The sequence below is a fragment of the Pseudochaenichthys georgianus genome, chromosome 6 (assembly GCF_902827115.2).
Source record: "Pseudochaenichthys georgianus chromosome 6, fPseGeo1.2, whole genome shotgun sequence".
NCBI classification, from domain to species: domain Eukaryota; kingdom Metazoa; phylum Chordata; class Actinopteri; order Perciformes; family Channichthyidae; genus Pseudochaenichthys; species Pseudochaenichthys georgianus.
In genome coordinates, this window is record NC_047508.1 from 42,422,201 (window position 1) to 42,449,370 (window position 27,170).

At 41.9% G+C, this 27,170-nt stretch overlaps 1 protein-coding gene across 1 annotated transcript; it reads left to right on the plus strand.

The window, feature by feature from the left end:
* Window positions 1-496: 496 nt before the first annotated feature.
* On the plus strand, window positions 497-26,699 carry LOC117448529 (F-actin-capping protein subunit alpha-2). The gene is made up of 10 exons (XM_034085840.2): window positions 497-582; window positions 15,337-15,400; window positions 17,097-17,148; window positions 18,150-18,213; window positions 20,249-20,455; window positions 20,725-20,804; window positions 22,136-22,214; window positions 22,511-22,582; window positions 23,735-23,797; window positions 25,817-26,699. Exons 1-10 carry the CDS (start codon window positions 544-546, stop codon window positions 25,955-25,957), a joined length of 861 nt encoding a protein of 286 aa, XP_033941731.2. The 5' UTR covers window positions 497-543; the 3' UTR covers window positions 25,958-26,699.
* The last annotated feature ends 471 nt before the right edge of the window (window positions 26,700-27,170 follow it).

Sequence of the window (27,170 nt, forward strand, 5' to 3'; positions counted from 1 at the left end):
GCTAAGTTGCATTCTTGGAGGAGCTTAAGACTCAAGATGGACATTGAATATGCAAATCGACCAAACCTCTTCTTAGCGTTCAACACTTTGTACATTGATGCTTTTATTGCCTATTATTAATTACTTTGACTATATGGCTGTTATTATTTTTGTCTTCTTTTATCTGTATTTGTACTTATTGTATGGCTTGTAAGCTGAGCTGTGTGCAGTTTTGGAATTTATGTATTTGTGTCTCCGTACAACACTTTGGTCTGGGGGTTTAAAAAGTGCTTTACAAAAAAATATATGCATTGTATTGTATTGTATGTATGCCATACCATACGGCTGTCATTCCAGGTAGAAGTGTACGAGATTTGGTTTGGAGCATAGGTTTGGAGTCGGTCCATCTCTTCTGATGCATAAGACCTCTTACCCCATACATAAAATGATGCTACCTGTCTTCCATGCCATCAGTGGCGGAGCATCAGTGAAACTCGCTGGGAATCACCACCATGTGATGACGTCCACGGGGCTCTGACAAGCTGGTGGTTGCCGGAAGAAAAGATGGCGGATCATGAGGAGCAGCTATCCGACGAGGAGAAGGTAAGAAGCCGATTTAAATCACTAAAATAACCTCGATCTGGTGCGATGTTAGTGGTGGAAATTCCCACATGCATTCAGTGTCTTTGTATTGTATATTCAGGTGAATTCGCGGTTGATTAAATGTGTATAAAAACGGCAGGCCTCGGCAGAACCGTTGGTGCTGCTCTTATTATTTTTAGCTCAACTTCCGCTCATTTGCGAAAACGGAGGCTCCTTGTACGGTCTCCTAACTCAAAAATAGGGAATTACATAATATCAAAAAAATCACCTATATTACACCCCGCAGCGCTTTTTTAAATGCTGTGCACATGTCGTGTCTCTGGTTTCCTGTGTTGTGGAAGTTTTCACACACCTAACATCGATAGCTTGTTAGCTTAGCATACCCTGCTATAGCATCCAGATTCAATTCAGATAGCTTTATTAGCCATAATGACAGTATTGCTAAAGCTGTGTACAACTGCGACATGTATACATAAACATACATTTGAAATGTACCATTAAATTCATTATCATTTTTGAACAAATACAAGAACAACAAGACTCACTAACACGCCCTTTTTTCTATCTGTCGTTACAGAAGAAAATATATATTGGGAGTGGTTTATTATTTATATTGTGTTATACAAGTTAAATCGCCGCGTGACAGATACTATAAGTATCCTATATGCTAGCTTGCTAACAACTGTACCTCTTATAAGTATTGTTTTAGACAGTAAAGCGACGTGGGAACTAGCTCCAGATCAACGATAGGATGGACTAATATATAATCATTTTAAATCTGTATTCCTGTGTTTTTATGAATACACTGGGATGCCCCTATACAGCACAGCTATACATGTATCACAACAATATTTATTTCTTAAAACAAAGTAATGAAGTTAGCAGGTTTTGCACCCCCTGCTAGTGTCTGGCACTTGTCTCATTTCCTTAAAAGAGCACACAGCCATTCCCCTGAGACAGCACGAGTAACTGTCTGTAGAAATCTTGCGTTTTGTTTTAATGTCCTGCTAACTGGGTTGATTTGTATCTGTTTGCATCCTTTTATTGGACATATGAGACGGTGTTTGTGGAGCTTTGTTTGACTTTTTGTTAGGCACAAAAAAAGGAATGAGGCTAGCTGGTCAATGTGATAAATGCCACTTGAATCATAAGTTAATTAACAATCTGAGTTGTTCATATGCTCTAATTGTCACGTGCACAATAGGCACAGCAAAGTTGATTTGAGTCTGAGGCTCGAAAAAAACAGCTTACAAAAAACTTATGTCATAAAGAGAAACGTAAAAAAGTGCAGGAAGATATAATGGGGCAAGTAAGTTGCAGGAATAAGAACATATATATACATTTAACATAGAAAACTGAATGTAAAATTAAATATTTTACAGGTGATTTAATATTGTATACTTTAGTAATATTTAATAGTCTACTGTTAGTAGTATTATACTTGTCTCTTATCACTGTTAATCTGACTTTGTAACCACATTTTAGACGCCTACATGAGCTTAACTAACAACATGTACTTGTAAATCAAATGACTAAACGATTAAATACATAAATAGCTCTGTATATAAATAAACGGACCTTGTCACACCCTTCCCATCATTATTTATCATGTGTCTATCCTGACCTCGCTGCCAACATTCCAAACCAAGCAGGTGTAATATCACAGCAAACTATTGTGAGCGTTCATCTCGATAAATACTTCTTCAATTGCCTCTTTGTGCGTTATGCAATGCACCACTCAGCGTTGGAACAAGGCCTGGTTTTATGTTCTTCTGTCGTGCGTCAGTCTGAGTCAGAAGTTTTTCAGAGTTCAGGCGGCTCATTGACCCGAGGGTGTGACATGATCATCAGCACTCGGGCATCAGCTGTTAGCTCAGCGTTTTATTACAGGGCTTGGCACTGTGCTGTTCGTAGGTGATTGTGGCCAGCTTGTTTTCTTTTAATGTACGAGCTTTCCAGGTATGTGCTTATGGCGTGAAGCTGTGGTTTAACTCTTAAAGTGTTGATGCTGTGAAGGTGATGGGTGTTCTTTTCATCTCTCGACCGCATTGGTTTCGAAACCTTCACTTTTTATACACGGTCTGATTTTATAGAGATGAGAGAAGTTAACGATGGTTGGCGACCTGCCACGCTGACCGCTAAAAGAAACCGCCAATACGCTGAGTTAAGCTGGTTTATTTCGGGGTGTTACATTAATGCAGCGTCCACACGGCGGCGTGCGTTGAAGCTTGCCGGCGGGCGTGTCTGAAACTCGACCAACAACCAATCGCATGAATCTCCCGCCCCGGACACACAAGCACGCGGTTTGATTGGCTAGAGCTTGTACTGGCATAGTAAGTTGAACATTGCTCAACTTTTGAAGCGAGCAAAGCAAAGTCTTTGAAGAAAGCAGCACACACTTAAAATGGTGAAGGAATGAGTCTTCAACCTGGAAACAAGTTAGCATTTTAGCACTTCCCTTGTCTCGTAAATACTACACTGAGAATGTCCGAAGCTTCTGTGTGTCTTCAATCGGAAAAAGGGACTAAATGAGGCTTCTATCTATCATCACGCCAAACATTGGCCATCTTTAGCTTAGCGGTGTTGGCGTGAAGTCATGTGACTGTGATGTTGGAGCCTAACGCTAGCTTTCTACTTCTTGGGATTGCATCAAAGCTTCAACGTCAGCGTTTCCCCCAGGGGGGCGTCTTGCCGTCATTTGAGCTCAGGGACGCCCTGAACGCCAGCCGAGGGCGTCCAAAAATATTAATAATTCGAGAGAAGATCGAGAGTTTTTATCGCTTTAAATGACGAAAAAGGACATCCCTCTGTTGGAGGGGCAAAGGAGTCTGGTGGGATTCTTTTCGGAGTATTGAGAATCGTTTCCCCGACATCGAAGGTGCCTGCTACAGGACAACGCGGAACGTGCACGATTTTGACGTGATGAGTGGTGCTAGTGGAGCACGCGCCTGAGCTGCGAGCGCCAGAGCCTCGCAGCGGCGAAACTGAGGCTCCGTGGTAAACTGTGGTAACATGGAGAGCCGCTTGGGAGCCGAAACAGCCGGCGCTTTAAGAGAGCCGAGCCAAATGATCCGGCTCACTAACGTAAAAAGACAGTATCTATATACGGGACGGCTTATCGGGGTGGGCGCCCTCTCAGCCCTGATCTGGCGGAAACACTGTTCAACGTTTTTGAAAATGGTGAATATGAGATTATCCTGCTGAACAAAACGTGCAAGTATTCTAAACGTGTGAAAGCCACAGATCTTATTTCTTGCACTATTTTATAGCTGTTATCAAAGGAGAACTGTTTGGTGGCCTGTGTAGTGGATAAACCCATCCGTCTCAGCTCGTATCTCCTGGCACTCAGCTGTACTTTCCCATATTGAAGGACAAATCTGCACTTGCTTTTGTGGAAACCTTCGCTTGCTATGATCTGACATTACTGTGATGACTCGGCTGTTTGATCTGTTTGGGAAGAAGCAGCTCGGAGACTCTGTTTTGATGGGTGGCTTTAGAAAAGTTAACCCGGACGCTTCGTTTAGAAAGCAAATAGCTTTGAGTTATCTGTGAATAACTTCATACATGTGTCTCAGGGGATTAAGACACGTCTGTCCTGCTGCTGCTGTCAGTGTCACTTTGCTATTCTGGGGAAAAGCGTGAAAGCTTCCTGATGGGGAATTTCAAAAGAATCTCCTAAATTCGTAAATGATTAAACGGTGAGACGAGTGTCGTGTCTGCCCCAGTCCTTTGAGTCATGTAGGCACTGGCTGCTTCCTGATTACAGCAAAGAAACCACACACGTTATTACAGGAAACTGACATTACTCAATGTTTGTCAGTTCCTTGATCTCTTTTCAAGTGTTTAGGCAGGTACCAGAAACGGAAACAAAGCACTTTGAGACAATGATATGGTACAGCGATTTGATTGACAGTACCCACAACCTTTTTTTTAAGGTTTTTAAAATTGCTTTGTTGTCTACATTTGGCTGTCTTTAAGCAAGAGTTAGATTTTTTTCGTTCAAAGCCTTTTCAAAGCTGCTTATAGAAAACGGTAGTGTCTGTGCCGTGGTTCCTGTTTTCAGAGAGGAGCAAGCCCTTCTGTCAGAAAAAAGTGGTTTGATGTTCAATTATCTCTTGAAGAGGCGTATATAATACTGAGGGGAAGTAGGAGGGAATATTTATAGTCTTCCCCAAAGTTTACTTATTTGGGGCTGCTTAACATATTATGCATTTCTCTGCTGAGGTGATCAGTGTTCAGATTGGTTACAATATAGATATTACCACTAGGGATGCCAGCGATTATTCGATTATTCGAATATTCGCTACAGTCTCCATAATCGAATATTATTTTTTAAAATCGATTTTATTTATATATATTTCTTTTTTTAATGTTTTTTTTTTTATGGCTTAGTTTCAACCAAAATATATATATATATGCTAATAATAGTAATAGTATTAATAATTGTAAATGGTCATTGGTCACACCAACAGTTTGTTTCACTGTAAACTTGGAGGAAGCCTGCGTGCAGAGGGGGGGGGGGGGGGGGTCGGTCGGTCGAATAATCGATTATTATTCGCCAGGGCTGCCGAATAATCGATTTTGATCATGGTCAGTTTCTGGCAACCCTAATTACCACGTCTCAGAGTCGCGCCGTCAGATGATGTCTGGTGGAATTTCAAAATGTTTTTTTTACCTTGTCTTCATATGTGTGCTAGATGATTGGCCAACAAAACTTAACATAATGAATTTAAGCACCTGAACCTGTAGTTGTCACGACAACCAAACACTCTCGTGATCTCTTTTGGGGGTCAGAAGAAAACAAATCCCCCCTTAGGCCAATCAAATCCCATTAGAAGATATGAGACACATCACCCGTTTTAACTGACGATGTTTACTGTGAAACGCTGGAAATGTGTCACGCGGTAAATGTTCGGTAATTCGTTTCTTCCTTGGTAGCTCGCACGTTCCTGTGATCCTTGCGTGATCTCGCCATATCCAGTTGCCTTTCAAGCTGGGAGAGTGACATTGTGAAGTCAGGATGAGGAAGAACTCTGGTTTTATGATTACCAGCCATTTGCACAAGTCTTTGAAGTAAGCGGCACACACACTATCGCTCTCCAACAACCACCACATGGCATTCTGCGGCAAGTAAATGTATTTAACAGTTAGAGAAACGGGTACACTGACACAGCGAGCATAGTACCGGGGGCTTGATTGCTACCAGGTGCACCAATGTAAATAATGCATGTGGTTACGGTACAGTAAATGAAAGCTGCTACTAAACCCCATGTAGGGACTAGAGCAGATATATTTAGGTCATGCATCTCGACAAGGATGGCTGAAAAATAAATATGATGATCATACGTTTCATGCAAAATTGCAATGCATATATATATTAGGGATGCCAGCGATTATTCGAATATTCGTTACAGTCTCCATAATCGAATATTATTTTTAAAAATCGATTTTATTTATATATATATCTTTGATTATTTATATATTTTTGTATTATTTGTTTTGTTTTTTTTCTGGCTTAGTTTCAACCAAAATAAAGACTAATGCTAATAATAGTAATAGTATTAATAATTGTAAATGGCCATTGGTCACACCACCAGTTTGTTTTACTGTAAACTTGGAGTAAGCCTGCGTGCAGAGCAGACTGCTGCTGCAGCACGCTACACACCGCCCCCGCCCCACCCCCCCAAAGCGGCAGGTAAAAAGAGTTCCTCCTCGTGGAACTACTTCGAACTTACAAGTCCAAAGGAAGTTAAATGCAAGCTCTGCGAAAAGACGTTGGTCTATCACAGCTCAACCTCAACAATGCGTTCGCATTTGAGTGCGAAGCACGCCAAAGAGGTTACAGAGAAAGACGCAGCACAGCCGGCCATTACCAACTTCACTTCAAGGCCATTGTGATGACATGCTTGTTTGTTGTTTGTACTGTTAAACATGGCCCAGTAAAGAAAACAACGGAATTCCCTTTGTCTGAGTTTTTTTTTTCTTCCTTTTTTTCCTTTTTTCCCGCGGGGAAATCGATTTTATTTATATATATATATATATTTTTTTTTTTATTTTTTTTTTTTTTTTCTGGCTTAGTTTCAACCAAAATATATATATATATGCTAATAATAGTATTAATAATTGTAAATGGTCATTGGTCACACCAACAGTTTGTTTTACTGTAAACTTGGAGGAAGCCTGCGTGCAGAGGGGGGGGGGGTCGGTCGGTCGGTCGAATAATCGATTATTATTCGCCAGGGCTGCCGAATAATAGATTTTGATCATGGTCAGTTTCTGCCAACCACAGTACCTCATTTTATTCAGGTATTCTCCCAAGATGTACTCTTTCTTGGCAAAAGGGCCAAAACTCTGAAAATGTATTATCCTGTTTTAAAATGAGAGCCATGGGAAAGTCCCTACAATCCAGTAGGCTATTGGCACATTTCCACTGCAGGGCCTAGCACGGCTTAGTACGGTATAGTTAGGCCTTGGTAGGCCAGGCTCACTTTATGCTGTGATCGACCGATATGGCTTTTTCAAGGCCGATACCGATTATTAGTAATCAAGGAGACCGATAACCGATATTTGGAACCGATATACATTTGCAGTAAAAATCAGAAAATCTTGGTGTCAAAATGTAGAATAACACAAACTCCAACACAACTCAACACAACTTCTTTGAAATGCATTTAAGCATAGCCTATATTATGTTTAATTAACTTTTAAACATCTTACAACTGATTTCCTCTCTGAGCCCTTTTCTTTAGTGCAGCCATCTGCTATGAGTTAGAGAGAGACAAGAAGTGGGGCAGCAGGCTGACATGCTTAACTAACAATAATGCTTAATTTATTAGACCTGTCTATCTAGCATAAAATCCCAATAAGCTGCTAGCAACTGTAAAACACTATGCTAGCTAATGTTTTGCAAAATATTAAAAGTGAGGCTATTACAGTAGACCTAACGTTAGACTAGTAGCCTCACTTCTAATATTTTGCTAAACATTTGCTAAATACATGTTGGCTAGCTAATGAGCTTCACATATCAACCTGAAAAACTGCGAGGCTTCACTCACAGCCCCCCCTCCCCCTCCGCACCACAGTTACTCCGCTGCGAGACGCTGCACGCACCCCAAACTCTGACTGACTTCCCGCGTCCCTGTGTAACTGGGAAGCTGATAGAATTGGATCATAAGATCGCGGTGTTTTTGCAGCTTCAGCATAGGGGATAGAGATGCTTATTGAACTTCAGTTTAACACATGTATGGCTCTGCCGCTCAGCGCTGCCGCTTGCTTCAGTCTGTGTTTCGCACCTGCCTGTAATCTGAGAAGGTCCCGCCTCTCTGGCTCCCGCCTGTAAAATCTTCAGTAATAGCCTATCAGATAGCGCTGTGGGCGGGACATTGCTTGTGTACACAGAGTGGTGACTGCAGCCAGAGAAACGGCCGCATCAGAGCCAAAGTTTTATCGGCAATTTGATAATAAAAAAGACCGATAATCGGTGAAATGTGGAATATCGGCCCCTAGTTTCCATTACAGTTTAGTAGCTGGGGCAGTAACTATAGTAACGCAGTGTTGGCGGAGCCGTGACGTCAACTTCAATGCGAAACACAAAACCAACATCAGCCGTTAGCTGTTAGCCCTCAGAGCTCACAGCTCCTCATATCTGTTCAGAAACTAGACAAAAGTTAAACAAGTACAAACCACAGACTGCCTGTGTCATGAAGAATACAGTCGCTGGTTTATTTATGTCTGTATAGGCCGTTGCTGTGAGTGTGGACGGTCGGAGCATATACAACGTTAGCTTAGCCAAGCTACATTTAGAAAACACGCATTTTAAAAGGGTTTTTCGCCTCCCGTCTGTTTGCAGACTTGTCAAAGCATTAATTCATGTTTTTACTAACTGGTATCAGTGTGTTGTTACTTCGGCATCATTTAGAAACCTGTATTACAATTAAATCACGGTCAAATATGTTCATCTTGTTGTAGTTGTTGCCCCTTGCCAGCGTTTCTCTCTCTAGTTTAGCATGCTCAGCCCGACTCAGCCTGGTTGTTGGCCCGCTAAGAACCTCGATTTTGGAGAGCCAGAAAAACTGTGAAGTACCCGTTAGCCGGAACCAGGCCAAGTGGAAACGCATCCAAAAATGGGCCGGGTTTGGCACGGCACGCTTAAACCATGCTACGCGCTGCAGTGGAAATGCGCCATATGTCCCTGAACCTGGCTTGTGAACAGCTGCTCTTAGACCAGAGGGGAGATGTCTGAGTTTGCCTGCAGCGGTGCAAAGGAGACGGAGATGAGCATTGAATCGTGCATGCTTTCTTTCTACACACTCAGGTAGAGTGCAGCAGAACCTTCCGGGACCCACACTGATGTTTAAAGGGTTAGACTACAACCTGCTTGACCTAGAAATGTCCCTATAAAATGATAAATGCTGATGTGTAAAGACCACAGGCTTTGCACGCTTGTTTCTACATACTTGAGGCGGTAATGGAAGCCGGATATATTCTATATATATATATTTAAGAATGTCTTACTTGGACGACTGGTATCAGAGAAGACGCAGTGATGGACCGCAATGCAAGACGCATAAAAAAAAAAGACTAAAAATTAAAAATAAGATTAAATTCAGTGCATTATTCTTATTATCTCGCATGACAGCTCCCTAAGAGTGAGGAAAACACATCTCAATGGCCGGCTGTGAGCCTAAGAAGAATGTATTTGATATGCAGTGACGTTTTCTATGAGCAAAGAACATCCTTCTGGAGGAAACGTTGGATTTGAGACCATTTACATGCACAAAAACCTATATTACATACGCATGGGATGTTCGTTTTGAGGGAACACCAAGCGAGTTTCAAGTCCCTGCAAGTTACCATTACTGCTCGACTGAGAATAACCGAACGTTGGCTCCCTGGAAGGAAGGATGTCAATCTGAAAAGCTCATTCGAGATGCCTTTTCTGATCTACAGTACTCTGGATGTGCAGCTAATGGTATGATATGAGAACTCCGGCTAACGGAGTAGAGCAGGTCCACGTTTCACCCCGAGCAGAATGATGCACTGTGGTGGTGTAAGAAAAGTGCTGCAGAAAGTCATTTACCTCTGACGGTATTTATGCCCCTATTTTTTCAATTTAATCTCAAACCGACCAGCTGCCACCTCCTCGCTTCGGAGCATTTCTAGCTATCCTCCGGCGGCCGACAGTCCTCCTCTTCTCCCCACGCTGTGGATTTATTATTCCGAAATTATCCCCCCCCCCCCATATTCCCCGACATCAGACCGGTTTTCCTCTAAACTCCGCTCCAGCATTTCAATGCGCCAGGACTCTTATTTTTAATAATGAAACGCTCGCATGCCAGGAAAGGGGATCAGACTCGGGGAGATGAACGCCCGCGGGCCAACATACTCCTGCCTTTTACTCTTGCCGTGTGTTTATCATTTATATTTATGGCTCTGGATTGGCGCGTTGATGTCAGGATTAGTTGAAGTGTGGTTTCGGTGACAGCGGGTGTCGTTGGGGATTAGGAAAGGGTGCTGGGTGCGAGAGAAAGAGGGGTTGCTGGGTAATATGAGGATGAATATATAGTGTGCAAGTCGACTGAAAAGAGACCAGCTGGTGTCTAGGCCAAGAGAGCACAAAGAAGCAAGGATCACACACTACGGGGGGTGTGTGTGTGCCATGTTCTGTTTGTGTGTCTAGCTACAGTATTATTATTATTCCAGAACCTAGGTTAGCTCTGGATGGCTCCCCTAAGAACCCTTAAAAAGAAAAGGAAATTGATTGTGGGAGACGAGACGAGGATGATGACTGTAAATGTGATTGAGTCATAACATAAGTGATAGCACAGAAACTCACACAGTAGCATTTCTCGGGTCCTCAACTGAACACATTTGGGATTTTTTTTTACGGGTGTTTATGCAAAGACATCCCAACGGTAAAGTGCAATTTTCCGAAGCGGCACCCTCCATTAAATGTGGTTTATTATTTCTCTCCCGGGACGGATCTTCTGTGAGAATTGCACCCAGACGCAAAAAACTCATCAGCAGATTTAAAAGTCCCGGAGATTAATAGAAGACTTTAACTACTGGCACTAAAACAACATAATTGCTTTCCGTGTTATTTCTATGTACATTTCATGTCCAAAAACAACAATATGTGTGACATAGGGCCAAAGGAACTGCGAGTCTTTCTCACAATAATGAAGTTAAAAACCAGTTTCCAACTTGATGGCAGAACTGTTCAAGTCGTTTAACATTTTCTAGGTCTTTTATGGTTCACTGACAGTAGCTCAGTCAGACTGATTGGGGAAGTTAGTGTGATGTGGTTTTTAGTAAGTTAACAGAACTTCCCCACAGAGATGGATTGTTACTCTGACCCGTCGTGCCGTTTGTCAATCTGTGTGCTGCTTGTTGAGATGTTAGCCTTAAATGTGTCCGCCTTATCTCGAATGTGACAGAACTAGAACGAGGCTAACAGAAAAGCTTTGGAACACTCGGCTAAGCTGTAACTTTAGTTCGTTAGCGGTTCGGTGCAGAAACGGTAGGAAAACAAAATGGGTCCTTCATGAAACTTCTCTCAACACGGTGTGCGGCAGCGTTTCCGCCAGGGGGGCGTCTTGCCGTCATTTGACAAAAAAAATGAATAATTTGAGAGAAGGTCGAGAGTTTTATCGCTTGAATTAACGAAAAGGAAAAAGGACATCCCTCTGTTGGAGGGGGCAAAGGAGTCTGGTGGGATTATTTTCGTCGCCATCAAAGCTTGTTCCTGTGACGGAAAAAATACAAACACCGCCGCATCTTCCAAGGACCGTGCCAAGAGGGATGTCCCTGTCGGCAGGGAGACGTTAAGAAATAGGATAAGGGACGGCGCAATTCAAAATTGTGTGTGTGCATATCATAGACTGTGTATATAGGTGCATACGTAAAGAGATAATATCTATAAGGGACGGCTCAATTCAAAATTCAAGTCACGTGACGCGGCGTGATGTCCCCCCACCCCCTGCTCTCAGCCCTGGTCTGGCGGAAACACCGCTGTGCGGATTATCTTGAGTAGTGATTTCTGGAAAGACGCATATCTGTTGAGTTTTGGCAACTCGACCCAAAACAATCTTGATTGATTAATAACAGTTCAATTTGTACTGTATAACTTTCCCTTTTAAATCTGCGTTACTTTTGGGGTTTCTCAGATACTGACCAACAACATTGACGTTCTTGTCTCAGGAAAAGCTCCATGTAGATTTATTTTTGAAGTATTCAGCATCACTGCAAATAATTCTAGAGTTGGCATGTAAATAACTTGCAAGAAAAAGTAGAAACTGAATATATTTGTTGTTATTCAATGTTTTTTCTTCCATTGCCAAATTAGGATGTCAGCTGTTGTCTCAGTGCTTCAGTAGAACTGGTTTGAAGTACTTAGAGGAAGTATTTCCCTGTTCTTCACTAGCTTTTAACAGTCAACGTGATACTCATAACCGGCTAATGGAGTATCTGTCACCGATTCACTTTAAACCACACGGCACTTGGTCTGCTCTTCATGCATCGGATCAGTTCGCTGTCAAATCTCAAATCATTCCTCTCATTCACTTTGCAGCCTCTCCCTATAGCTGTAGGCGCTATACAGTTTATTCTGCAAGCTAACAACGTTGTTCCGTAGTTAAGCCAATGGAAGAAGTCTTAAATCAATGCCTGGACATCAGTGTTACTTTTGGCAGCTGTTTTTGATTTAGTCTTAATCTTTAGACGAAAATGGTTATTAGTTTTAGTCACATTTTAGTCATTTCTATCCTTCATAGTTTTAGTCGACGAAAACTCAAAACGTTTTAGTCGATGAAAAATTACATTTTAGTCGAAATGTTTTCTCTCTTCAAACCAATTCAGTTCGGCGAATACAGGTTTCTGAAATTGGAATCAAGGTGACAGCATCAAGTGTTGACATTCGTAAAGCAACATTTCACTCTCAACACTTGTGTAATATCTAGGGATGGGTATCGTTAAGGTTTTCTACGGTACTACTAGTCTTATCGATACTGCTTATCGATCCGGTACTTTAACGGTATTCTTGTATTTACTTTTTGTTATTTTTTAAAGGGAAAATAAATATAATTATGTTAAAACATTGTACTGTACTTGAGTAAAATGTTGAGGTACTTTACTGGAGTATTTAAATGTGTTGCGACTGTGTACTTCTACTCCACAACATGTATTTAATAGCTTTAGTTAGAAATAATGATTAGAAATTAAAATGCATTTTGACAGACAAGACGGACAATTGGGGGGAAAGACCCTGCATTTTGAATGTCCGATAGTCCACCACTAACACCTTAGTCCCGTCTCGTCAACGAAAACTAAATATACATTTCGTCAAAGTTTTCGTTATCAAGAATCTAGTTTTAGCTCGTCATCGTCTCGTCTTAGTCGTGTAAAAAAGGTCGTTGACGAAAAAGTTTCGTCATAGTTTCCGTTGGCGAAATGAACCCTGCTAGACATCTCTAGTTTTATCATAGTCCAATATTATCTCTCAGCTGTGTCGACGGGTTGAACGAGTTGAAGAGGACCGTTTTTTTCTTTCGTTCATTCAATTGTAATCTTTACCTTAAGTGGTTTTTGAGTTGAAACTAGGGATGCCAGTGATTATTCGAATATTCGTTACGGTCTCCATAATCGAATATTATTTTTTAAAATCGATTTTATTTATATATTTTTATTATTATTTATGTTTTTTTTTTTTCTGGCTTAGTTTCAACCAAAATAAAGACTAATGCTAATAATAGTATTAATAATTGTAAATGGCCATTGGTCACACCACCAGTTTGGTTTACTGTAAACTTGGAGGAAGCCTGCGTGCAGAGCAGACTGCTGCTGCACACCGACCCCCCCTCTCCCTCACACGTGCGACTAAAGATGAACAAAGCGGCAGGTAAAAAGAGTTCCTCCTCGTGGAACTACTTCGAACTTACAAGTCCAAAGGAAGTTAAATGCAAGCTCTGCGAAAAGACGTTGGTCTATCACAGCTCAACCTCAACAATGCGTTTTGAGTGCATCCATTTGAAGATGCGCGCACAATTTATGTATTGCAATGCTGCCATTATTAATAATACAGGCTACAGTTATTATTCGCCAGGGCTGCCGAATAATCGATTTTGATCGTGCTCAGTTTCTGGCACCCCCCTAGTTGAAACCTCGGTCGTCAGCGCCAGTTACAGGAAGCCGAGTAAAAACAAGTAGAGACGTTTTAACGTTGCATGGACTGATGTAGCTGAGAACTCACTTTGTTCCAATAAAATAATCTGTCTGCATATGAACACACACACACACACACACACACACACACACACACACACACACACACACACACACACACACACACACACACACACACACACACACACACGTTCCTCCCCGAGTGGCTTCCCTTCTCTCAGCATCGCTCATTAGCAGGAATCAATCTGCAGCTCTGCATGAATGCCAGAGCACTTGTATACACACACTGCTAATAAGGGCCTGGGGGACAAACAAACACACACACTCTGTCACACACCCTGTCACACACACACACACCTTCTCTGATGCACCACGGTACCCTCTCAGAGATATAGAGGTGGGGCGAGAGAGAGAGAATGTGCACTAGAGTCCTCGGCACATTTTTATCTCCTTATATGGTCGTGAAGCATGCGGGGAAGGGAGGGGCCGCTGCCGTCTCGCTGTCAGTCTGACATGTGACCTGGAAACAGGAAGTGTTGTGGCGCAGCAGCAGAAGAAGAAGAGAAGCGAGGAAGAGGGAAAGCGTTTAATGAGTGATAATACACCGCCTCACTCCACCCTCTAGTGACGCAGTAACGCTGCACCCTCTGTTGGCCGAGGTGCGCTCCTATATCAGACTTTACTTACTGAATGATACGAATAGTTCACTTGAGGTGAGCTTCTGCGAACTGGAGCAGGAGTCCGAACTATTGCTGCACAATATGGAACAAATCACTAATCGCAATGTTTTCACTGATATGAGATTATCTTAATTCTTATCTTGTATCGTCTCTTGTTCATAGTGTTTATATACACTTATATACTGTCCATAGTGTATGTACTTTCACTTTTCTTTCTTTATATAATACTTTAAATGATAACACTGCACTTTACTGCTTCATTTGCACTTCTGGTTCGATGTTTTCTTTGTCTCAGTCCTAGGGATGCACGATATTGGTTTTTTGAAACCGATACCGATAATAATATAATATATATATATATATTAAATGTACCTGTAGTTTAATATAATTATAATAATAAATAAATAATAATTATAATTATCGTGCACCACTACTCGGTACTTATCTAATCCAGTCTAATCATTGAAAGATGTATTTCAAATGACCACAGTGTGTTTAAAGATAATCTGTACCAAACGATTATCGAGTTAGTAGAATATATTTATATGCCGCAACATCCACAACACTTGATTCAGAATAATATTCACTTATTTAGCTAAATGACTTATTGTGCCACCTGTGTTTTTAAATGTGCACTCGCCCAAATTGCTGTTGCTATTTTCATAAAATAGTTAAATTGATTGTGCAGTCATGATTTAGAAACACGTGTTCCTCGCTGGGAGTGGTAAAAAGAAATGTCCTAATAAACAAACGGGTTTTAATGCAATATAATGTCTGAGATCTTGGGCTGTGTCAAAAACCTTGATTCACCATGTTGAGATGTTGTGAGGATTAGTTTCGTGTCAGAATAAGGACTATCGGTCTTAACCTGTACCTCTTTCTGTTTTCTCCGCAGGTCCGCATAGCAGCTAACTTCGTCATCCACGCCCCGCCCGGAGAGTTCAACGAAGTTTTCAATGGTGAGTACTCCGTTCATTCTTCTTTTTGAAGAGTGTAAAGTGTGACCTTCATCCCTCCTCCTCTTCCTCACCTCTCATCTCTTCATCTTCTAAATACAGGCGAAAATGACCCATAATGTACACAGAAAACACCGGCTCTGTCTACAATGTATGCCTTTGTAAAGACATACAAAGGCATAGAATATAAAATGCACATATATTCTTTACTTTAACAAAGCAGCATGCATGGATTTAATTTAAGTGGCTTTCAGGAACATTTTCTATCATGAAATTGCCTGTTAATAATATACATTTATTGGAGTAAAACTAGCCATATTTCCCCAATGCTTGCTCCTGAATACTTTCCTCCAGACGCTGAAACGGATAATCTTCTCTGTTCACATGCGGCGCCCTCTGGGAACACCGAGGGCAAATAGAGACGATGGTGTCTGCGCCAAATAGTTTCTCGCCCTGCAGCTCTGTGTTGACACCCCTCCGTCACAGCGCCGCCCCTCCGTCACAGCGCCGCCCCTCCGTCACAGCGCCGCCCCTCCAGAGTGCGTGTGTGTTCCGTTGTTAAATCTTCGTCCGGCCGCGATAAATGTCTTCACCTCAGAGGAGCGCCAACGGGCTCTCTGTCTGCCTCTTATCACAGCCTCACACACACACACACACACACACACACACACACACACACACACACACACACACACACACACACACACACACACACACACAGAGAGAATTACAGTCCCCTCGTGCCACTTTGTCCTCTTTCATGTTTGATGTTACAACTTTTTCCACCGAAGTGTGTGTGTGTGTGTGTGTGTGTGTGTGTGTGTGTGTGTGTGTGTGTGTGTGTGTGTGTGTGTGTGTGTGTGTGTGTGTGTGTGTGTGTGTGTGTGTGTGTGTGTGTGTGTGTGTGTGTGTGTGTGTGTGTGTGTGTGTGTGTGTGTGTGTGTGTGTGTGTGTGTGTGTGTGTGTGTGTGTGTGTGTGTGTGTGTGTGTGTGTGTGTGTGTGTGTGTGTGTGTGTGTGTGTGTGTGTGTGTGTGTGTGTGTGTGTGTGTGTGTGTTGCACGATTTTGGGAAAAAATCTAATTGCGATTTTTCTGCCACATATTGCGATTCGAATTGCGATATTTATTTGTAAGCGACCCAACGGAAGTTTATTGTAAAATGCGGCCATAACTCCGGCTAGGAAGGTCGCATCAACGTGCTCCCGTCTCTAGCACCCCCGCAGCCCGAGCTACGAGTGAAAGAACTAAACTTACATGAAACTTCCGTTGGGTTTCTTTAAAGTCGAGCTTCAGTTTAAGATTCTCCCTGTAATAGAAACACGTGATGGAGCATTACTAACCTGACTCAGATGCTTTCACCAAACCATCGAGGAAAGCTCCATTGGAAGCCATTTGGAAAGGGTAGGCACTTTCAAGAATACTTGGCAGGTGATTGGATCAATCTGTCACCTATCACCTTCTATCATGGGCCGCTTCTGATTGGTTAACAATGGCTGGTACATGTGGAGCATGATTGGTGTGGATGACTGACACACAAGAAAAAAAAAAAGTTAAATAAATAAAGTAAAAAAAAATCGCAGGCTTTGCGATTTGATAATCGCATCATCTCGAATCGCGATTTTGATTTAATATCGATTAATCGTTCAGCCCGTGTGTGTGTGTGTGAGATCCACTTTACCTGTCTTCTTTCTCTCCTCAGATGTGCGATTGCTGCTCAACAATGACAATCTTCTCCGGGAAGGTGCAGCGCAGTAAGTCTCTCCTGCCTCCCCCTTTCAACGCAGTCACTCTCCGCTAACGGCAAATCTGTTCCAAAAATAGATACATGAATGGTATCTCCAAATATAGATGGTTGTTAGATGGAGAAAATCGTTGTGGCAGCTTTGGTTACCTTTTCTAATCTAAAAAAATGTAATCACTTTTACAAAACATGTAGGGCTTGCTTATGCACTTTCAAATGACCTGCCGTATCTACGCATACAGCGCTCAACATAATAACCAGTCAGAAACGGCCTAAGACATTACTTTCCTTCTCGCCTTAGTAAAAGGTAAATAAAACAGTTCACTGGTCGGAACCTGAGCACAGGAATACTAATATATAGGCAACTTAGTGTTTTACACAAGAGGGTATAGTAACATGATCTTAAAACAAATTAGGCTGCCTGGTCAGGTTTCCAGAGTCAGAACTAAACACGGAGAAGCAGCGTTCAGTTACTCTGCTCCAAATATCTGGAACCAACTCCCAGAAACCAACTCCGACTACTTTTAAATCCGGGCTGAAGACTTTTCTTTTTGTCGCTGCTTTTAATTGAACTATTCACATCTTAAACTGCAACTTTTATCCATGTATTTTTTCTTTTAATGTTTATTTTATTAGCTTTTCTTTTTTAATTTCTTTCATTTTTTGTAAAGCACTTTGAATTGCCTTGTGTTGAAAGGTGCTATATAAATAAACTTGCCTTGCCTTTTTTCAATGAGCAGCTCTCCTCACTTTGTGGTGCTTTCAAACCGTCCACGTTATGACTTAGTTATTGACCAGAAGCAAACGAGACGGGTTCAACATAAATGTATGGTTTGTGTGCGCCGCGCTTTAGTCCACGTCCATACATCCAACACTGTCAGCTAACATATTTGAAATAGACAAACATCTTTAAATCTTAAGAAGATTAGCAGCCTAGAGCTGTAGGTATCTTTGACTAAAGTGCCGAGTTGAGGGTGTTTAAAGTAACCCTTTGTTTCCCCCTCTCTGCAGTGCGTTTGCACAGTACAACTTGGACCAGTTCACCCCGGTGAAGGTCGAGGGATACGAAGAACAGGTGAGGATATTCTTCAGCTCCGACCCGCTCTCTGCACACCGGTCTGAAAACATGGGGATCAGTTCTGGAGAACCTGTGGCTCTGGAAGAAAAGATATTGTGACAAGGACATAAAAAGTTAAATGCAGTCGAATATATATATATATATATATATATTCGACTGCATTTAACTTTTTATGTCCTTGTGTGTGTATATATATATATATAAGAACATAACAAATCGGAAGAAAATGAAAAAACAGGACTTTCTTTGTTCACTATAAGAAATATAAATATTGATCATGCCTGCTGTATAAACCAACGTGCGTGGTTAACAACATGAAGAGTAGTTACTGAAATAATTAACAACTCCAAACGTTTAACGGTCAGCTATCATGCTATTTTTAGGCAATAGCACAGGTCTCATATATCTACAAATATATAAAAAACATGTCGATGAAGTGTTTTGCTCAAAATACCAAACGGATCCCCCGTTCTAGCCATGCCTCATATCCCTCCGTTTCACTTCCTGTTTCAAAAGTGATGATTTTGGTATAAAGCTTAAAAAAAAAAAAAAAAGATTTGATAAAATAAAAAGGAGGGGTCTGAGCTCATGCGGGACCCGGCAGCTACCGTCTAAACTAAATGCTGCCGTGATGAAACGCCATATCAAGGATTCTCTCTGAAACAGTCTGGAGCTCAAAGGCTTTCTCTCTTGCCGGTTATACCACAAGGTGAGTTCCTTTCTACTTCCTGCTTCTTCACACACATGGAGTGTTTCAAATCGCGAGTAAAGCTGCTCCAGAGCCACTATTTCAAGCATACTACGTCATCGAGTGCCGCCGAAGGACTGTTCCAATGTCCAGCATACTTGGAATTCTACCGAGCCCGGCATACTTCGTTTGGAGACATTTCGAGGCTGCACATGAGTAGACTCCGCGGTCTTAAAATCCCCACAATGCATTGCGCACGGACCAATTTCCCCAAATCCATGGCGGAAAATGTAAGACGGGGCTTCTCATGTGACGCACACTTGCTAGCCTGTTCCACTCTTTGGTTTCCGAATGCCAGGAAGTATTCTTGACGCTCGGAAGACATGTGCTACCAAGCAAGCGTACTCGAGATTGAGAAACATCATGTCCTTTTTGTTCCGGGTTAAATTCCCCCGTCTGTTACCCAGAAGGCCGCGCTGCGAGCTGAGGAGGACGACGGGCGACCTTTTTGTTTCTCTCTCGTTGCAACGCGTTAATTAATCTCCTGACTATTCTCCCTTTCCACAAAGTGTCCTGCCTTCTGACGTCTCGTTGTTCCGTCTTTTCCTCATCCCTTGCTTCTGTTGTTTCTTTCATTCTCACTTTCTCTCTATCTTTCATTCCTCCTTTATTTCTATCGCTTTTTCAAATAATTTTCCTTTCTCGTTTTAATGTATTATTCGATTTAATTTGAGTATTTGATGCGTTTGTTCCTGAAGGCAGCTTGAGGAACTGGGTGATCTTTGGTATGGTTTTCTCCCAGGGAACAAAGGGGCCATTGTTTTTGATACTGCTTGATATCCTTCATTCGGTGGTGGCGAAGTCGATAGGGACTTGGCTTGGCAACTGGAAGGTCACCAGTTCAAGTCCCGGAAAGACCTGTCCCTGTTTTTTCTTCTTCTTCTTCTTCTTCTTCTTCTTCTTCTTCTTCTTCTTCTTCTTCTTCTTCTTCTTCTTCTTCTTCTTCTTCTTCTTCTTCTTCTTCTTCTTCTTCTTCTTCTTCTTCTTCTTCTTCTTCTTCTTCTTCTTCTTCTTCTTCTTCTTCATCAACCTGGCCAAGCACGGACAACAAACAATACAGGCAGACGAATAAAGCGGTCGTAAAACTCAACAGAAATGGCACGTTATCCAGTCAATGTGCAAATAAAATAAACTCGTATAAAGCATAAAAATGGCACAATTTCTATCGTTGAAACCAAGTTTTTTTTATACTGTTTGATCGTTGAAACCTAAGGACAAAAGATTGCACAAACTATATTCCCGCCTGGACAACTGAAACATCTTAAATCTCCTCCCTCCTCCCAGGTCCTAATCACAGAGCATGGAGACCTGGGGAACGGCCGGGTCCTGGACCCCAAGAGCAAGATGTCCTTCAAGTTCGACCACCTGAGGAAGGAGGCGAGCGACCCGCGGCCCCAGGACGTGGACGGGTCCCTGGAGGTCTGGAGGGGCGCCGTGGACTCAGCCGTCAGGGCCTACGTCAAGGAGCACTACCCCAACGGAGTCTGCACCGTACGTAGAGGCGAAAGATACCTTTGCTGTAATAGTTAACCACGAACATCTGGATTCATTCGAGAATCACGGCAAAAAGAATCCCATTTTGAGACGGCAGGATGTTTAGCACGATGCTTTCATGCCAGGCCCCTTGTTCTTCGAGGCTCCACACTGAAGATACTGCCCTCAGTTGCACGCTAGCATGAGCTTCATGTCGTAGCTGTAAACAAAAACGAATAACCTTTTGCATTTAAAATCAGACGATAAGTATTTTCTTCCTCCTTCAGATTTACGGGAAAACCATCGACGGGCATCAAACCATCATCGTGTGCATCGAGTGCCATCAGTTTCAACCAAAAAACTTCTGGTATGTTTACTGGACTGTAACTGTCATTTTTTAATTTTGATTATTAGTTTATTTTTAGTAAAGATGACGGACTTGTTTATCATAGATCTTTTAATTATTCAGAAGGACCAAAAGTGCTGGTACAATCCCCAACAATGTTTTTAAATGAAAGTTAAGTTTAAAAACACGTTGAAATACTAGATGAGCTCAAAAAGCCCTACATGTATTTTGATAAGTACCAGTTATCTTAAAGCAGGGGTGTCAAACTCGAGGCCCGGGGGCCAAATCCGGCCCGCGACTTCATTTTATGCGGCCCCACAAGAGCTTGCAAAGAATATAATATGTTTATTATACGGTTACATGCTACTTTACAGAAGCACGTTGCCCATAAACTAAATTTCCCACAATGCATCTCAAATGTGACTTTTTTTATCAATTTGCCTTTTTCTCAAAATGTTACTTTTTTTTCAAAATGTCTTTTCTTTTTAAATAATTTTGTGACATGCACACTGAAGAGACTTGCAATTATTTGCCCTAGACTTCTGCTTTCAGACGTATCTGAAAATAATCCAATGCAGAGGCAATATAATAAATGATGTTATATATATTAAATATTTATATATGTATTTTTATATAGTCTTAAAGTTACAACCGGCCCTTTGAGTGAAACCATAACGCTGATGTGGCCCGCGATGAAATTGAGTTTGACACCCCTGTCTTAAAGGCTTTGATTGAATTGCCACTTACCTCCTGAGCGTGTGACTGTTGGGCCGCTGAGCTGATTCTGATCGGGTTAATCTGATTGGATAAGAGCTGCACCAATCCTCTTTGCTGCTGGACTTATGGGTAGTTTTCTGTGATGATCCCACAGCTCCTGTATGTACCGCCTTGTTTCTGTAATGAGGAACCTGGGGGAAGATTTAGGATCAGATGAGGAAACGAAACTTGTTACATTTTGATTTAAGATTTATAATGTGCACAAAAAAAAACTAGAATTAACAGCTGACTTTGATTCAACAATTGTTTGTGATTTAGTTTTAGTGTCATCAAATGGTAAATGGACTGTACTTGTATAGCGCTTTATCCAGTCTTTACGAGCCCTCAAAGCGCTTTACATACGACATGTCATTCACCCATTCATACAGAGCAGTGTATCTTACTCTAGGACCTAACATTCACACACCGTTGGCCATCGGGAGCAACTCAGGGTTAAGTATCTTGCCCAAGGATACATCGACATGTTGACTGCATGGGCTGGGATCGAACCCACAACCTTCTGGTGGAAAGACGACCGCACTCCCTCACAGCCACAGTCGCCCTCAAATAACAACAGTGTACTCCTCTCTGCACAGGAATGGACGCTGGAGGTCAGAATGGAAGTTCACCGTCTCCCCCTCCTCCACCCAAGTGGCAGGCATCATGAAAATCCAGGTACTTTTTTTAAATCATACACTCGGTGAAGAAAGGCTTGTTTTGGTGTGTGTCCTGCGTACACACATTCAGTCGGTGTTTCTCATCTCGTCAGAACACAACTAGACGAGAAAGCTTGTTCTGTTTCGTCCCGTTTGGATCATTTCCGTCACACTTCTTCACTCCCTTCATCGGGATAATCCATCGAGACGTCTCTGTGTCACCCACACGGCTTGTGTTTCTCCCACTTCATGTTTTACTGTTCTGAGTTACAGGACTTTATGAACACATTAAAGAGACTAAACCTGTTCCTTTAGGTGCATTACTACGAAGACGGCAACGTGCAGCTGGTGAGCCACAAGGAGGTCCAGGAGTCCATGGCCATTTCTGTGAGTGGAAACAAACACATTTGAGGAAAATGAACAATATGATGTCAAATCAAATCAGCCAATTACATTCAAGCAATTCAAATCACATGATGTATCAGTGTTCACGTCTCACAGGGCTCTCGACTAACTTTTTTCCCCCATCCTCCCGGAACCGTCCCGAAATACAATCTAAGCCGTCCTGAAATTAAAATGTTAGTTTTTCTACATTATCATTAGTTAAAATCATTCAAAGTGATAACATTATAAAACATCATACTGATTTGTATTCATCAACCTTTTTATTTGAGTAAATCAGTCAATCAGATAAACAAAGGCCAAATATATTTAAACAAACGAGAACATTACTCTAATTTTGAATCCAATCAAGTCCCATCCAATTAACAAAAAAGTCCAACACTCTGTCCTGAAGACAGAACCCAGAGTAACCACTAACCAGGATGACAGCCTGTCAGTCAGGAGACCTTTACAAACGGCCCCGCCCCCTCGCACACAGACGGGAGAGAGAGATCTCGTCTGGATTGGAAAGCTCGAAAATACATCATAGACGCATGTTTTAGTCTTATTGCATATTAGAAACGGAGTTGGTGAAACTAAAACTGCGATATAATGTGTATGTAGCAATAATACATATGACTTATATTTTTTAAATGTCTCCTGTACCGATAAAAAGTCCGATAACGTCAGAGTTTAACGTTACCACTGTCTTTAATAATTCCGGCCCGGGGCCCGTTTAACACCGGGGCTCGGTACCCATCCCTACATGGGGAGAGGCAGCATATTGCTAAGGACTAAATACGATGGAGGGTTCTCATCTCAGCCTTATCACCCATAGGGGATGAAGGGAGTAAGTAAATAAAGAGGCCGGCGCTCCAGGGTCTGGTTCTGCTGTGCGTTTTTGTGATGTAACGGTAAAACATTTCAGAATTCCTCCACGGGATGCCAGGTCTCATACATTAAACCTGTCAGTTTTCTCTATTAAAGGTGATTTAACGTCTAAAATTGCTGCTATGTTTGGCTACAAATCGCCAGGGATGTAACTTTTCCTAATTGTTTGCCGTGTTAGGTTGTATTTCCTAAGGTTTTAACATGTGCATAAAAACGACCCAGTCTTTTTCACCTGTAATTAATCACGCGTGTCTTTTCCTCTCTCAGAATGAGGCGTCAACTGCGAAGGAGTTTGTGAAGATCATGGAGGCTGCAGAGAACGATTACCAGGTATGAAACGACGGGAAACTGTTACTTGATACTTGCATAGAGACTCTTATTGCACTATTTCAAACTATTTTCATTTTTATATTTACTATCTACTTGCACTATATTTTTCTGTGTTATTGTGTTGCTCTGTTGGAGAAGCCTGTGACCTAAGATTTTCATTGGCATAACTACACTGTAGCTATGTTGGTATGACAACATAAAGAACCTTGAAATATGCAGATTTTAAACTGGTTGTTGCAGAGAAAAAAGTTGGGTTGCTGGGGGTGCTGCGTTACGGCTAGAAGCGTCCCAGAAGCGTCCCGGCGCTGGGCTCCGCTAAATATAGGATGCAAGTCTATTTTCGACGCGAGGCGTTGCATAGCGCCGAGCAGGAAGTGGACCGGTCAGAGCATCCGGCCCATCCCCAAAATAAACACATTTTGCAGACCCTATCCCTCCGTAGTCTTTCAAGTAGGAGCAGAAATGCCAGCGTTCTCCTCCGGTTTACAGGTGTTGGGGATTAATGTTGTCTTTACTCCTAGACATTTAACCTTATTCTGTGTGTTGACATTTACGACCATCCCTGCTTCTAATCTCCCGTAAGGAATGTGTTAATGCAGTCGTATGTTGATACTAGGTTCTATGGCCTGACCTGGTGGGCACAGGGGGGGGGGGTTTACGACTGTGAGAACGCTAGCTTCTAAGCTCCACAGATGTGAGAGACATCTCCTGTGTCTGCAGAGGGGTTTACGCCCATCCCCAATATGTGGATTTGACTCTCTGTAAACTTGTTAAAAGGTCTACCAAGATGCAAGGCTGAACAGAGTTGACATGGCAACCCACCCGTGCAGTCAGAACCTTTGACCGTGTGACTTGTGATGTGAATTTCTCCGGCCGATGCTTGTATTAAATCTCAGTGTTTGGCATCAGAACTCCTGCTCGAACTCCTGCTACTCCTGCAAATTATATATAGAATAATTATGATGATGATTTTTTACCACTAAATTACAGCAACACATCTTTGATTCATGTCGTTTACAACTGGAGTATTACAACTATTATTAACTTCGTCTGTACAAAGTAGCCTGTCCAGGAAATATGCCCAAATCAACTAAATCTGCGAGCCGGCACACAAGACGCTCCGCTTCCGAAACGCACCCGGTGGGTTATGACGCTGGGGGAGGTCGGACCAAACCCGCGGCGCAGACGGACCCGGTGGAATCCCGGGGTTACTTGTTATTGATTAATAGTGTTGGCGTGAGTTGCTTGCAATCGACTCAAACAGAGACGTGGATATCACTTTCTTGTCAGGATGAAATGATGAAATCCTTCACTCTCACACTGCAAACCTCGACACAGGACTTTCATCATGAAGTCAGATTTGAGGCTCAAACTAAGTCAAACGAGGAGATATTTGAACGTTGTATTTTTTAAGAGTAAAGTGCACTTTCATGGCCATCCATTTCATGTTTAAGGTTTTTGACTTTTCAGTATTTGAAGAAAATAAACCTGTCCATTTCTCCTTCTCTGAGATTAAAGTCAGAAAATATTCAAAAATGTTTTTAAAAAATCTTTAATTTCATAATTATCGATTTTTCTCAGAATTATTATTATTATTTTACTTTTCATTTTAGAGCTTACAATCCAAACAAAGTGAAATATTTGAATATAATAAATATAAATAAGTGAATTCTATCATCTTCCCTTCATTTAAAGGAGAGGTCTTGAAGCACACTTTGGAGGACATTTAATTGTACACATATTCTTGTAATGTCACACAGGTTTACTAATTTATATTATTTAGACTATCTCTGGTTTTAAGTTTTTCCGTCAGAGATAAAAAATAAATTCACATGGGTCCCTGATCCTCGTCTGTCCGTAGGAATGGGTTGATGTATTTGGTTTCTGAAGCACTTTGAGTCACCTTTTGTGGATGATGAGTGCTATAAATAAAGTTTGATTTGAATCCTCTACCCTTCCTCCTTGTGTTCCTCCTCCTCCTCCTCCTCCTCCTCCTCCTCCTCCTCCTCCTCCTCGCAGACGGCCATCAACGAGAACTACCAGACCATGTCGGACACTACCTTCAAAGCCTTACGCCGCCAGCTTCCTGTGACGCGCACCAAGATCGACTGGAACAAGATCCTGAGCTACAAGATCGGCAAAGAGATGCAGAACGCTTAAAAATACCCCGCAGAGAACATAACAGCCCCCTCCCCTCGCCCCCCACCTCCACCTCCACCCCAAACAACGTTGCATGACTGGATAGATGTATCGTCTTTGTACAGAAAATTAGAGAAACTGGGACACAGAGAGGTTTCTGGGTGCCGCAGCCCGACGTCACGTTACACATTGGATGTTATAACGATGAAGGAAAATCACAAGACATAGGAAAACGGGGGCACTTGTATGCAAAAAAGATCCTTATAAAATATCACGTGTGCAATATTTGTTGTGTCGGTGAGACTTTTTTTTTTTATTTGACCCGCGGAGAAAACGAGATGTATGAAAAAGAGATATTTGGCTGTAAACAAAGACTCCCTTCACTTCACGCAGTCACGAAACCTTTTGTCCCCTAATTGTGGTACGTCCCCCTCACAGCTCGTCCTAGAACCCAGACTGAAGCGCTCCTGGCTCAAATTTGCCTTTTTCTTTGTGGTCCGAGTTCAGTGGCCACTTAACACGCTTAATTAACACCAGTCGCTAAGTGATGTGCATAATTTACAATAAAATCAGAACGCGTCACATTCTCCTCCAGTGCTTATTTTTATTAAAAAAGAAAACAGAACCTGACTGTATTATATAACAAGGCACATTGTAATATATACCTGTATGAAACATCCTGTCTGTCAGTTTGGTGATTTATTTCCATGAGATTAATTGTAATTCAGTCACAATTATGTTGCATTAAATGACACATTTTCTACCTGCTGACTCGCTCATGATTTTCTCGTAGCCTTCATCGTGATGAAAAGTAATAAACTCGAGTGTAATAAAAGGACATTCATTTAATTTAGGGTTATTTCACTGCACTTTGTCCTACAAGTGGCATGAACAGGTACGCTTTATTAAGTTATGACAGCCTAGTTAGTGCCCTGTACCATCCTATTTAAGTGAATATATTTACAGTTGCAAGAAAAAGTGTGTGACCTGGATTTCTGCATAAGTTGGTCATAACATGTGTTCTAAGTCGCAACAATAGACACACACAGTCTGCTTAAACTAATAGAAGAGAAGATGAACTTTTATTAATCCCTCGTGGGGAAATTATTTCTCTGCATTTGACCCATCCTAGTGTTCGGAGCAGTGTGCTGCCATTTTGAACGGCGATGTGGGGAACGGTGGGGAACGGTGCCTTGCTCAGGGACACCTCGGTAGCACTTGGTCTTTCGGGGAC

What these genes read in the sequence shown, in the direction of transcription:
- LOC117448529 (XM_034085840.2), top strand. Translation starts at nt 544, where the DNA reads ATGGCGGATCATGAGGAGCAGCTATCCGACGAGGAGAAG. An exon ending in CTCCGGGAAGGTGCAGCGCA is followed by an intron (nt 17,149 to 18,149) that starts GTAAGTCTCTCC and finishes CCCTCTCTGCAG; the next exon opens with TGCGTTTGCACAGTACAACT. An exon ending in ACCCCAACGGAGTCTGCACC is followed by an intron (nt 20,456 to 20,724) that starts GTACGTAGAGGC and finishes TTCCTCCTTCAG; the next exon opens with ATTTACGGGAAAACCATCGA.